The sequence below is a fragment of the Pelophylax lessonae genome, assembly GCF_965119305.1.
Source record: "Pelophylax lessonae genome assembly, chromosome: 2".
Taxonomy (NCBI): Eukaryota; Metazoa; Chordata; class Amphibia; order Anura; family Ranidae; genus Pelophylax; species Pelophylax lessonae.
This window is the reverse complement of record NC_138769.1, coordinates 296,272,137-296,286,076: the sequence shown is the minus strand read 5'-3', so window position 1 is coordinate 296,286,076 and position 13,940 is coordinate 296,272,137. Positions and strand designations below refer to the sequence as shown.

Genomic DNA, 13,940 nt, shown 5'->3' with positions numbered 1-13,940 from the left:
TGTAAAAACACCCAAACACACTGATACCATTCAAAATAAAGAAAAATCACATTACATTGCCCCCCAGTGCCCTTTCCTGCAGTTTTGCTGTACTTTTTATGTATATATATATATATATATATATACAGTGTATATATATATATATATATATATATATATATATATATATACATATATACATATATATATATATATATATATATATATATATATATATATATACATATACACGTATATATATATATATATATATACACACATATATATATATACTGTATATATACGTAATTCTTGTGAATGCGCAGCCCAAACCAACTGTATACATTATATATATATATATACATATATATATATATATATATATATATATATATATATAAAATATATGTATAAATAATATATGTATACATATATATATATATATATATATATATATATATATATAATATATATAATAAATGTATACAGTTGGTTTGGGCTGCTCATTCACAAGAATTACATGCAAAATAATGGTACCGCTTTCAGCACCTAAAATCCAAAAGAATCATACCGCCAGGGAGGTTAAGAATGATAGGATTTTAGGTTCCATCTTGCCAGATCGACCCTCAGTCATTTTTAGAGGGGCTCCATCGGTGCGTCATCCGATCGCACCGAATGTAGTGGATCCGCCTAAACCTCTTTCATTCTTCCAGCCTCTTCCAGGTTATTTTCCTTGTAGAAGCTGTAGTATCTGTCAGATCAACAGCTTCAGATCTAGGAGGTGTATGCAGTTACAGTCCACACACACACGTAGATCTTTTCTAGACAAGATCTTTTCTACGCACTTTAAGGTTAAACCGCCTTTCCTCAAGTTTTAGTGAGTGGCCACGTGTCTTATTGTATCTCCTTTCTCTGAATAGTTTGTTCCTTATGCTCGGGTCGCCAGTACAGTATTTGTACATTGATATCATATCCCCCCTCAATCGTCTCTTCTCCAGAGAGAATAGGTTCAGTGCTTGTAGTCTTTCCTCATAGCTGATGTCCTCCATTCCCCTAAATATTTTTGTTGCCCTTCTCTGGACTTTCTCCAGTTCCAGCACATCCTTTCTGAGGACCGGTGCCCAGAACTGGACAGCATACTCCAGATGTGGCCGGACCAGAGTCTTGTAGAGCGGGAGAATAATCTCTTTATTTCTGGAGTGAATCCCCTTTTTTATACAACCCAGTATTCTGTTGGCTTTGCTTGCGGCGGCTTGGCATTGCATGCCACTGCCAAGCCTGTTGTCTACCAGTACCCCCAAGCAGTGGCGGATCCAGGGGGGGGGCATCGAGTCAATTGCCCCCCCCGAGAAAATAGTACCAGGTTTAAGTTTACAGAGGCATTCTATAAATGCATTGCAGGTACTTTATTTCTGCTTCCACGGCTCCCAGGAGACCTAAAATATAATCCCTAAGCCCCATCAGTTCAGAGGGGCCCAGGATGCTGTTTCATAGAGAGAGTTTTTTTTTTTTTATTTCCCTGCTCAGGTGGATTAATACCACCAGGAGCCGCATTTTGCGACATTAAAATGAAAGTTCCGGCCAGGCGGAGTGATATCAGTCAGCAGCCTCATCACTGCCTGACTCCTGCAGCCAATGGGTGCAGAGAGGAGAGGGCGGGCTCAGGCTGAGGGGGAAGCCTGAGACACAGCAGCGTGCGTCTTTGTGTGTGAACACACTGAGAGGGACAGATCTTCATAGCAGACAGGGGCAGTAAGGAAAACGTCTAGACTCCAATAATTCATTTGTCTCCAAAAAGGTACAGTAACACACCCATCCCCCTTCACCTATGCCATGTCCTTGCTGCTGGCCAGCCACCATGAGGAATTATACAGCAGCTAAATGCTATCATCATCATTATCATCATGATAATCACACAGTACAGATGCATTGAGCCACAGCACATGTATTGTGTGATTGTCATGATGATAATGATGATATAGACTGACAGTGAAAATAATCTTCCTGCCTCCTTTACACAGGGTGTGCTGCAGACATGAGTCTAACATGCAGGGCTGTCATTTAATGGCTTTAGGATGCATAAAGTGTTGCATATATCCTTGTGCCAGCATCCCATTTTTTTCTACTGAGACACACAGCCACTGTGTCCCAATATGTCATGCTTCCTGGTGTGCATGCAGGGTGCTTTCATGGACCTGCCACCAGCATGTCATATCAGGACACTGCACAGCCATGTGTCGGAATACAAATAAATGGCATGCAGGCATGGGGATAAATGGAACACTTTAAAACATTGTCACTGTTTTAACCACCTGCCGACCAGCCGCCACAGTTATATGGCGGCAGGTTCTCGCAAATCATCGTACCTGTACGGTGGTGTGCAGGAGTGATCCTGGGGGCGCGCGTGCCCACTTGCCAGCGGGGAAGCGGAGGCACAGGGCCAGCAGCCGCGATTGGCGCCGGGCACCTGCAATCGCTCCCTGTGAAGAGAGAACGACGGTCTGCAGTTGGAAACGCAGCAGACCGTTGTTGTCTCAGGAATCACTGCAGAGCTCCTGTGTTCCTCCTATTTAGGAACACAGGTCTCTGTGTTGGTATTACAAGCCCACCCCCACAGTTAGAAAGCACCCCCCAGGCTCACACTTAACCCTTTGATCGCCCCTGGGTAAACGCCTTCCCTGCCAGTGTCATTATTACAGTGACAGTGCATATTTTTAGCACTGATTACTGTTGTAATGTCACTGGTCCTCCCAAAAATGTCAGTTAGGGGTCCGATCTGTCTGCTGCAATGTCGCAGTCCCGCTAAAAATTGCCGCCATTACTAGTAAAAAAAATAAAAATGACAGTGCCCCTCCCGAGATTAGACTCTGGATCCGCCCCTGCCCCCAAGTCCTTTTCCATCCTAGACTCACCCAGAGGTTCCCCCCCTAGTGAGTAGCTTGCTTTCTGGTTTCTGGCCCCCAAGTGCATTACTTTACATTTTTCAACATTAAATCTCATCTGCCATGTAGTTGCCCACCCCGTTATTTTGTTCAGGTCCGCTTGCAAGGTTTCCACATCCTGCATAGAAGATATTGGCATGCCTAATTTAGTATCATCTGCAAATACTGAGATTGTACTTGATATCCCCTCCTCCAGATCATTTATGAATAAATTAAACAGGATTGATCCCAGGACAGAACCCTGGGGGACCCCACATGTGTGACTAGATGTGTATGGGCTGCACCCCCTTGATGGCGGCCCTGCCCAGGAAAGCCTACACAGGTCGTGAGTACTGAGGACTGCCCCTGGAGGTCTGCCTGAAGTTAGAGGGGACCACTCCGGAAGAGGTTCTGGGATCCAGTGTCAGCTAGCTGTAAAGGGGGTACCTAGGTTGAGGACCCTGAAGCTACAGAGGGGGTACATAGTCAGTGGACCCTGAAGAGTTTAAGGTTAAAGGAGACACCTGCAGTCTGGGCCCTGAATTGCACAGAGCGTGCCAGTTAAAATGACAGCTATACAGAGTTCTACAATATACTACCTCAAGCTGTGCCAGGCGGGGGAAAGTATTCAGTGACTTTCATAGTATAAGTTCTACAGTTCTCAGTCTTGGATCTTCTGGACTATAAGTCGAGGATTCAGCACTTCTTCTGTTCTACAGAGTGTTCTCAGTGTCAGTGAGCGTTGGCCGGCGCTGGCTGGCGTCACAGAAGCGCCAACGGGCATTTCAGGAGTAAAAGTCCCAATTGTAATTAGTTTAAGCCTCAAGGAGTATCCCACTCATTCCCTTCTCCCATCCCCACAAACAAAGATGCCGGAGTTGTCGCTGCTTCAGTTGTCACACCCAGGGTCACAGCTCACATGGGCTGGAGAGATTACCGGTACTAATGGCAGACCCACATCAGGCCACAGGCCTGGAAACCTTGCTACACTAAAAGGGTACATTTTCTCAGTTTAAACATCTGATGCAATTTCTATTTTCAGTTAATAAAATATAGGTTTATGAGATTTGCAAACCATTGCATTCTGTTTTTTTTTTTTTTTTTGTAGACTTTAGACAGCATCTCTGCTTACATTTTTTTTTGCTTATGTTTCAGGTTCTTTCCAAGCTTGATATTGTTTTTACAGTGATTTTCACAACTGAAATTGTTCTTAAGGTAAATGCTACAAAATCACTCATGCTATGTCCTAAAGCAGCATTAAACCCAAAAAAAAAAAAATATAATAAACCGCAGCTCACCAATTCTTAGATGTGGTGACGGCAATAGTTTTCAAGTTGCCCAGGCAAAGTAGCAGTTAGATGGTTGAGAAAAAACATTAAACATTGACAGGGGTGCTTACAATTGTCAGCTTTTATTCAATTATGCAAATATTTTATCCCAAAAGAAAAAAAAACTGTTGTTGTAGCAACTAATACAGTGATAGGTATAGTTAAGCTTCACTTTGTTAGTCGAGTCAATCTCAATGTGCTAGTCTACCACCACCCCCTCCCCAGACTAACAATGCTTCTTTCCAAAGGTGCCTGTTTTACTACTTCATGCAAAATGCAGACACCCTAAAACAGGAAGTATGTTACTGGCAGGATCATCAGGTGAAATAAAGAAAAGAAAGCCTAACAAAGAAAACAAATGCAGTCATCACATTTAAAGTGATTGTAAAGTCTCATTTTTTTCCCTAAAAAAATAACAAACATGTTATACTTACCTGCTCTGTTGCAGTGGATATTCACAGAGCAGCCCAGGCCCCCCTCTTCTCAAGTCCCTCTTCTGCTCTCCTGGCCCCTCCCTCCTGTTCAGTGCCCCCACAGCAAGCACCTTGCTATGGTGGCACCCGAGCCAAGCCACAGCTCCTTGTGTCCATTCAGACACAGAGCCCTGACCCAGCCCCACGCCCTCTCTCTCCTGATTGGATAGCTGATTTTGATTGACAGCAGCGGCAGCCAATGGCGTGGCTGCTGTATCTCAGGCAATCAGGAGGGAGAATCTTGGACGGCTGAGACACTCGTGGACATTGCTGGACAGAGAGGGACTTCAGGTAAGCATTAGGGGGGCTAAGGGGGCTGCTGTACACAGAAGGTTTTTTATCTTAATGCATTGAATGCATTAGGATAAAAAACCTTCTGACTTTACAACTCCTTTTAAGGATTGGTAAGCTGCAATATATTACAATTCAGTTTGGGTTTAATACCACTTTAATTTTTCCCTTATATGTTTGTACATTTTTTTAATATTATTCTTATGTCTCTTCACAGATGACAACATATGGTGCCTTCCTACACAAAGGATCCTTCTGCAGAAATTCTTTTAATATTTTGGACCTTTTGGTTGTTGGAGTTTCCCTCATCTCAATGGGCATTGAGTGAGCACTACTGCACATTTTACTTCCTCATTACAATATATAATGCTGAAGGGTCACCATCAGCATTCTAAACCTACAAAGATTGCAAAAATAAAAAATGCAACAGTGCGATCAGTGCAGCTAAAACAGATTACGAGAGACACATCGAGTAAATAAAAACCCTAAGTTTTTTTTCCACAAAAATATTAATTGCAAAAAGGCTAGGACATATTGGCCCAATAAAAGATGATCAGGAGAAGTTGGTCATTAGCAACAGGGAGAAGGCAACTGTATTAAATATATTCATCCACTCAGTTTTTAAGACGGAAAAGAAGGGGTATAATAAACAAGACAGTACAAGTTGAAGCTGTTATAGCTGTAAAGGGTGGGCCAACTCAATATTGAACCCTGCAAACTAAGACTGGTATGCTATTAAAGTTCATGTATGTGTAAAGGTAGGCATCTCAAAACTTTTGACAGTTTAGTGCATGTCTGGAAACTACAGACTAGTCAGCCTAACATCAGTAGTATGTATACTATTGGAAGGAATGCTAGGGGTCATTTCCAAGAATTTGCTGATGAAAATAGTTTTATTAATATTAACCATATGAAAAAACAATAAAAATTGTGCTTAGCGCAAAAAAAACTATTGTTTCTAGAGCTGCACCTACAATTCATCAGAACACATGACATTAAATGCTATGCACAAAATATAAGTGCATATGCAGACAAAAACATCACTATATAAGTAAAGTCCACTGTCTCTCAAATAAAGCGCAAATGAATAGTTTAAATAAAAGTAAAAAAAAAGCGAGTCAGTTCAAGCAAATGGTAGATATAGGATTCCAGCCTTCTACCAGCAGGATGCATGATTCTTAAAAAAAAAACGTGGATTTGTGTCCTCCACCAAACACATAAGTCTCTTACCAGACTGTGTTGATCCTCAATCACAAAAATTAACAAAGCATGTTGTAAATTAGATGATTCTTTTTAACAATAAAACAGATGCCTCCAGTAATTGTCAACTTGGTTAGGTAACCCAATGCAGGATATTATACAAAGAAACAAAGGCCACACATGGCATAACTCTGTATTGCACATTTATTTTAAAAAGACATAGACAGGTATTCACAATTTTAAAAAGAAGATCAGGCGTAGTGGAAGCATTATGACATCATGAGTTAAGCCCCTCCCTACGCGATTTGTGTCAATAGAGACTTTACTTCTATAGTGATGTTTTTGTCTGTATGCGCACTTATATTTTGTGTATACCAAATAATAGTAACCAGTATGGATTTATGAAAGTCTGTTCTTGCTAGACCAACCTTTTGACATTCTATGAGGAGGTAAGTTGTAATTTGGATGGAAGAAGGCCTGTGGATGAAGTGCATCTCGATTTCGCTAAGGCATTTGATACAGTACCTTATAAGAACTTAATTTACAAATTAAGGTCTTTTGGCATTAAGGTATGCTATGTACCAGGATAGAAAACTGGTTGCAGGAGCACATCCAGGGGGTGGTGATTAATGGTATATTTTTTTTAATGGTCTGGGGTTGTGAGTGGTGTACCCCAGGGCTCTGTCTTAGGACCAATTCTGTTTAACTTGTTCATAAACGGTATAGAGCACATGTGTCAAACACAAGGCCCGTTGGCTGAATGCCACCCTCTAGGCCATTTTATGTGGCCCTCACACCTCTCCTGCAGCTGTGGCAGCCCCCTCATCTTTGTCCCCACCTTGTCTCAGCATTTGACAGCAAAGAGGAGGACAGAGCTTCTCATACAGATTCTGTGCAGCTGCAACACCCCCTCGTCTACGCCTCCCCTGGTCTCACCATTTAGCAAATTCCAGCCCCCCTCTGGTCCTCCTCCAGACCCTGCAATTTCTGATTCCCAGTTCGATCCACAGCTTCTTCCAGGCAGTAGCACAAAGTAAAGGGGGGTGTACAGTGATGTAAGGGAGGGTGGGGGACTTTTGACCTCTAATAGTGGGGGGGGGGGCACTTGACATCTGATGTAAGTGGGAGAAGGGTGCTCTGGACATCTAGTCTTACAGATACAACCAGCCCTTTGTGGGCAACCATAATGCTTATATGGCTCACAAGGAAATTGAGTTTAACACCCCTGGTATAGAGGTTGGAGTAAAATAGTTCAATCTCAGTGTTTACAGATAATATAAAACTAAAGAGGGCAATAACTTCACAGTAGGATATAGAAACTTTACAAAAGGACCTCTAAAATATAGAGCAATGGGCAGATATATGGCAGATGATTGGATTGGGCGGGTGTGGAAAGTGAGGTCCCCCAGGGTTCTGTCCAGGGACCAATCCTGTTTAATATATTCATAAATGATCTAGAGGAGGGGATATCTAGTACAATCTCAGTATTTGCGGATGATACTAAACTAAGCATGCCAATATCTTCTATGCAGGATGTGGAAACCTTGCAAGCGGACCTGAACAAAATAATGGGGTGGGCAACTACATGGCAGATGAGGTTTAATGTTGAAAAATGTAAAATAATGCACTTGGGTGCCAGAAACCAGAAAGCAAGCTACTCACTAGGGGGGAACCTCTGGGTGAGTCTAGGATGGAAAAGGACCTGGGGTTACTGGTAGACGTTAAAGTAACGCAGTGCCGAATCGCAAAATAGGGCCTGGGCTTGGCAGTGGCATGCAATGCCAAGCCGCTGCAAGCAAAGCCAACAGAATACTGGCATGCATAAAAAAGGGGATTCACTCCAGAAATAAAGAGATTATTCTCCCACTCTACAAGACTCTGGTCCGGCCACATCTGGAGTATGCTGTCCAGTTCTGGGCACCGGTCCTCAGGAAGGATGTGCTGGAACTGGAAAGAGTCCAGAGAAGGGCAACAAAAATAATTAGGGGAATGGAGGACATCAGCTATGAGGAAAGCCTACAAGCACTGAACTTATTCACTCTGGAGACGAGACGATTGAGGGGGGATATGATATCAATGTACAAATACTGTACTGGCGACCCTAGCATAAGGAACAAACTATTCAGAGAAAGGGAATACAATAAGACACCTGGCCACTCACTAAAACTAGAGGAAAGGCAGTTTAACCTTAAAGTACGTAGGGGGTTCTTCACTGTAAGAGAGGTAAGGATGTGGCAGGGAGCATCGATAGTTTCAAAAAACTATTAGATGGACACCTTAAAGACCACAACATACAGGGATATACAATGTACGTTTAACAGCAAACACACACACATCAGAAGTTGAACTGGATGGACGGATGTCTTTTTTCAACCTCCCTAACTATGTAACTATGTAAGATGAGGTTCAATATTGGAAAATGTAAGGTAATGGGAGAGAACCTATAGGGGAATCCAGGATGGAAAAGGAACTGAGAGTCCTAGTAGATTACAGGCTCAGGCACGCAATGCAATTCCAGGCTAGCAGACTAGTAGCATGCATTAAAAAGGGTATTTTCTTCACAAAACTGGTTTGGCCCCATTGAGTACGCCATCCATTTCTGGTCACAAATCCTCAGGAAGGACATCTTTGAACTGAAAAGAGTCCAGAGCAAAAAAGCTAATAAGGGGGCTAGAGAACCTCAATTATGAGTAACAACTACAAACAATAATTATATTCTCTCTGGAGCAGGGGCACTTAAGAGGGGATATGATAGTGATATACAAATCTTTAAATGGTGACTCTAGCATTGGGAGAAAACTATGTAATCTTAGGTACACACAGCCACACAATGAAGTTTAATGAGAAACGGTTTGATCTTAAATTGCATAAGAGGTTCTTTACTGTTAGAGTGGTAAAGATTTGGGACTCCTTTTCACAGTTATATTTGGTTTTCTCCCAATGCTAGAGTCACCAATTAAAGAGTGGAAAAAACTATCATATTCCCTTTTAAGTGCCCCTTCTTCAGAGAAAATACATTTAATGTTTGTAGTTGTTCCTCATAATTGAGGTCCTCTAGCCCCTTTATTAGTTTTGCCCTTCACTTGACTCTTTTCAGTTAAAGAACGTCCTTCCTGAGGATTGGTGACCAGAAATGGATAGCGTACTCAAGATGTGGCCAAACCCCTATTTAACTATCTTCCTCTATGTAACTGTATGTAATGTTGCCTTTTGTAAAACATGGTAGTGTATAAAGCAGCGTTACTGCATTATTTAACCACTTAAGGACCGGAAGGTTTTACCCCTTTAACCGCTTCCGGACCTCCCGCCGCAGATTTACTGTGGCAGGGCGACCCTCCTGCGCGAACCGACGTAGCTCTACATCGGTCACGCGCCTGCAGCTAGGGTGCGTGCGCGCGCCGCCATCAGCACGCTCCTCCCCCTGCTCGTCAACGGGGAAGCTGATGCATGTGTCAGGGGGCTCCGAATTGCCACCTGACACTCTCGATCGTTCCTCGCAGAGAGAGAAGGACGGTCGGCTGTTGTAAACACAGCCGACCGTCCTTCTCCCTGGGATAATCACAGAGCTCATGTGATCCTGCTATATAGGATCACATGTCCCTATGGTCATCTCAGAAACCCAACCCCCATACAGTTAGAATCAATCCCCTAGGGTCACATTTAACCCCTTGATCACCTATATTGTTAACCCCTTCCCTGCCAATGGCATTATTACAGTAACAGTGCATATTTTTAGCACTGATTACTGTAGTAATGTCACTGGTACCCCCAAAAGTGTTTTAAAATTTCAGTTAGGGGTCCGATCTGTCCGCCGCAATGTCGCAGTCCCGCTAAAAATCGCAGATCGCCGCCATTACTGGTAAAAAAAAAAACAATAAAAATGACAAAAATCTTCCCCGTAGTTAGTAGATGCAATAGCTTTTGCGCAAACCAATCAAAATACGCTTAGCAGAAAACAAATTGGCCTAAAATGTTGAAAATTTAGATTTTTTACATTTTTTTTTTTTTTTTTGAGAATGTCATATAACAGAATGTGTTTTCAAAATTGTCGCTGCTTTTTTGTTTATAGCGTAAAAAATAAAAACCGCACAGGTGATCAAATACCACCAAAAGAAAGCTCTATTTGTGGGGAAAAAAAGGACATTTTATTTGGTTACAGTGTTGCACGACCGCACCAATTGTCCGTTAAAGTAACGCAGTGCCGAATCGCAAAATAGGGCCTGGTCAGGAAGGGGTAAAATCTTCCGGGGCTGAAGTGGTTAATGACCAGGCCATTATTTGCGATACGGCACTGTATTATTTTAACTGATAATTGCGTGGCCGTGCAACGCTGTACCCAAATACAATTTATGTCCTATTTTACCCCACAAATAGAGCTTTCTTTTGGTGGTATTTGATCGCCTCTGCGATCTTTATTTTTTGCGCTATAAATGGGGGCAAAAATTCTGAAAAAAAAAAAACAATATTTTTTAATTTCTGCTATAAAACATTCCCAATAAAAAAATAAAAAAAAAAATAAAATGTTTTCATCATTTTAGGCCAATTTGTACTCTGCTACATATTTTTGGTAAAATCCCAATAAGTGTATATTGATTGGTTTGCGCAAAAGTTATCACGTCAACAAACTAGGAGAAAGAGTTATGTCATTTTTTATCTATTTAATTTTTTTTACTAGTAATGGGGGTGATCAGGGATTCTTAGCGGGACTGCGACATTGCAGCAGACAGATCGGAAACCTAACTGACATTTTTGACACTTTTGGGGGGACCACTGACATCACGGCCGTCGGACCCGCTGATTGGCTCCCCTCCTGGTGGCGAGCGAGCCCACACTAACTGCTACATGAAGTGACATACATGAACGTCGTTTCACGTAAACAGAGCTGACCTGCCTGACTGGTCGGCAAGTGGTTAAAAAAAATTTAATCTGTTAGCTGCCTGGTTACCAACCTTAACAGTATTACCTCATTGGTGAGTTTATATCCAAACCTATTAATGTATATTAGTGTTTTTTCGAAGCAATGCATTATGATTTTAGGATAACTATTGGGGGTCTACTAATCAAATTTTTCACTCAAAATTCACACATTTTTCAATAGAATCATGGGTGGAAAATGTATTAATCCTGGCTGAAAGTTGTGTGAATCTTGGTAAATACATTGAAAAATGGAACCCCTTAGTATTACTTTTAGACTACTATACTGAGTTTAATTTGACAACCAGGAGTATTCCTTGAAAAAGTCAAAAATACCCCTGTGGGTACACAAAACACATGTTGAGAAAGCTTTAATAACAACAAAGTCTAACCTCCCTAGCGGTATCCCCAAGTGTGACTCGGGGTTAATATATAGTACCAAAAGCGAAAGCGGTAACCCCCAGCCACACTTGGGATTACCCCACAATAATAAAACTCACCTTCCCCTGCGATCCCCCGCCATCCTCTCCCTGCTTGGCCGATGCCGGCACCTGTCTTCTGGTTCCCTTCCCTGCGAGCGCCATGGCGCGGGGGGGGTGTAACTGGCAGCAATTTAAAAAATGTAATGATACAAAGTTGTGGTACTAACGGATTACATTGTATCAAGCCATTTCACCACAGGATTTTACCTGGTGGCTTTCCCAGTGCCCTGCCTGTGTTTTTCCAGTTCTTTGTGCCTGGAAGATTGAGAACGACCATGGCGTCCACAAAGCGTTCTTTTTGCGCAAAAGCGCTTTTAGATGAACTGGAAAACAGTGACAGCGAAAAGTAGTTACTTGAAGAACTGAGCGATAGCAATTTGTGGGAAAATTTGTCATCAGGTACGGAAAGTGACGACAGCGACGATTCTGCGACTGAGCTCAGCAATGTGCGGACTTGGTGCTCTATTGACTGCGGTACGGATCAGGCAGCGCCCCCAAGATTCCCATTTACAGGAGCACCTGGTATGGACGTTTACGTTGACCATTTCAAGCCCTTGGCATACCTACAATTATTTCTGACCGATGAGGTTATTGAAAAAATAGTTACCGAAACAAACCGGTACAAAGAGCAACAATGCGCTATGCATCGGAGGTTTGCAAGATGTAGTAAGTGGGAACCAGTGACCAAAGATGACATTTGGAAATTTCTGGGCCTAATAATTCTTCAGGGAGTGGTGGGGAAACCCCTGCAGAAGTGGTATTAGACAACCAATACATTACTTGCCACTCCATTTTTTGGTACGATCATGTCAGAGTACAGATTTTCCCTCATAATGAAATATCTCCACTTTGAAAATAATGAAGAATTTGATAAAACTACTCATCCTGCACCAAAACTAAAAAAAAATTAGGAAGTATATCAAATGATTATTCAGAATTTCCAACTGAGCTATGTGCCAGAAAGAGACATCAGCAAAGATGAAAGTCTAATGGCCTACAAGGGAAGGCTCAGTTGGGTACAATACATTGCATCAAAGAGGGCACGATTTGGTGTAAAATCCTACATGCTGTGCGAATCATCAACTGCCTACATTTGGAATTCAGTGATATACATTGGAAAAGGAACAACATTTTATGAAAAATACAGCAATTATGGAATGGCAACATCTTCTGTTCTTTCACTAATTGAGCCATTGCTAAATCAGGGCTATTGTGAAACAACGGACAACTTTTATACATCTCCTGAACTTTATGAGGTTCAACTGCACAACAAAACCAATGACTATGGAACTGTAAGGGCTAACCGGCACGACATGCCGCCAATGTTTGGCAAAAAGAACCTCAAAACAAGTGATGGCACTGCAATGGAGGGACAAGAAAGATGTGTGCCTAATGAGTACAGTGCATAACACCTCCACTGTTATGATACACATGAAAGGTGGGAAAGAAGTCATGATAAAGCCACAAGAAGTGATAGACTACAACACCATGGGAGGTGTTGACAGAGCCAATCAAGCAATGACATTCTACCCAGCTATGAGGAAGCAGCAAAAAAATTACTATAAGAAGATCTTCAGACATCTTTTTGAGCAATGCTTGTGGAATGCATACATTCTGCTAAAAAAAACGAGTGACAAGCCTTTGATTCATGTGGACTTTATTTGGAAAGTTGCCAAACAAATCTTTGAGTCACCAAACACCATCAATGGCTGTGAACAGATCTGGACGTCATGCTGTTGGCGTTGTCAACCCGGAACGCCTGACTGGTCGTCACTTCATGGACTACATCCCACCAACTGAGAAAAAGTCAGCACCTACAAGGATGTGCGTGGTTTGTTGCTCGAAGAGAGATGACAGTGGAAGGAAAATAAGAAAGGAAACCAGATTCTATTGTCCCGATTGTGACGTCGGACTTTGTGCAGTGCCATGTTTCAAAATATTTCATACCCGAGATGTTTACTAAACCTTTATTACAGTGACTAGTAATATTGCACCCCTTGTTTGTACACATTTCAGTGTTTTTGGTTTAATTATAACATTGAATAAAATGAATTCTTATTATATTATAATTTATGATTTTTTGTTTTAAACTTTTTTCATAACTGGGATGTCTACTAGACTCTTGTTTGGACAGATTTAAGTGAGTTATTCCTAAGAATTACAGGCCTAAAATATAAAACAACATATTTCCATGCAAAACAATGTACTACTTTTAGCACAAAAATTCTGACATAATCAGACCGCCAGGGAGGCTAAAATGAATGTGGCCACATATCTTATTTTGGTACAAATCTGTGGCAACCCTTCTATCTTTTCATATTCACAATAACTTGCTTTCCTGATTTTTCTGTT

At 41.8% G+C, this 13,940-nt stretch overlaps 1 protein-coding gene and 1 pseudogene across 2 annotated transcripts in view; both read left to right on the top strand.

The window, feature by feature from the left end:
- Positions 1-13,940, top strand: part of CACNA1S (calcium voltage-gated channel subunit alpha1 S) — a 240,535-nt gene that overhangs the window by 145,122 nt on the left and 81,473 nt on the right. Inside the window, exons 20-21 of the mRNA XM_082244590.1 lie at positions 4,056-4,115; positions 5,210-5,316. Of these exons, the coding sequence (XP_082100716.1) occupies positions 4,056-4,115; positions 5,210-5,316 (167 nt within the window). The remainder of the gene's footprint in view (positions 1-4,055; positions 4,116-5,209; positions 5,317-13,940) is intronic.
- Positions 11,864-13,634, top strand: LOC309546673 (piggyBac transposable element-derived protein 4-like; annotated as a pseudogene). Its single transcript has 2 exons — positions 11,864-12,691; positions 13,605-13,634. The product of its transcript is annotated as a piggyBac transposable element-derived protein 4-like (transcript).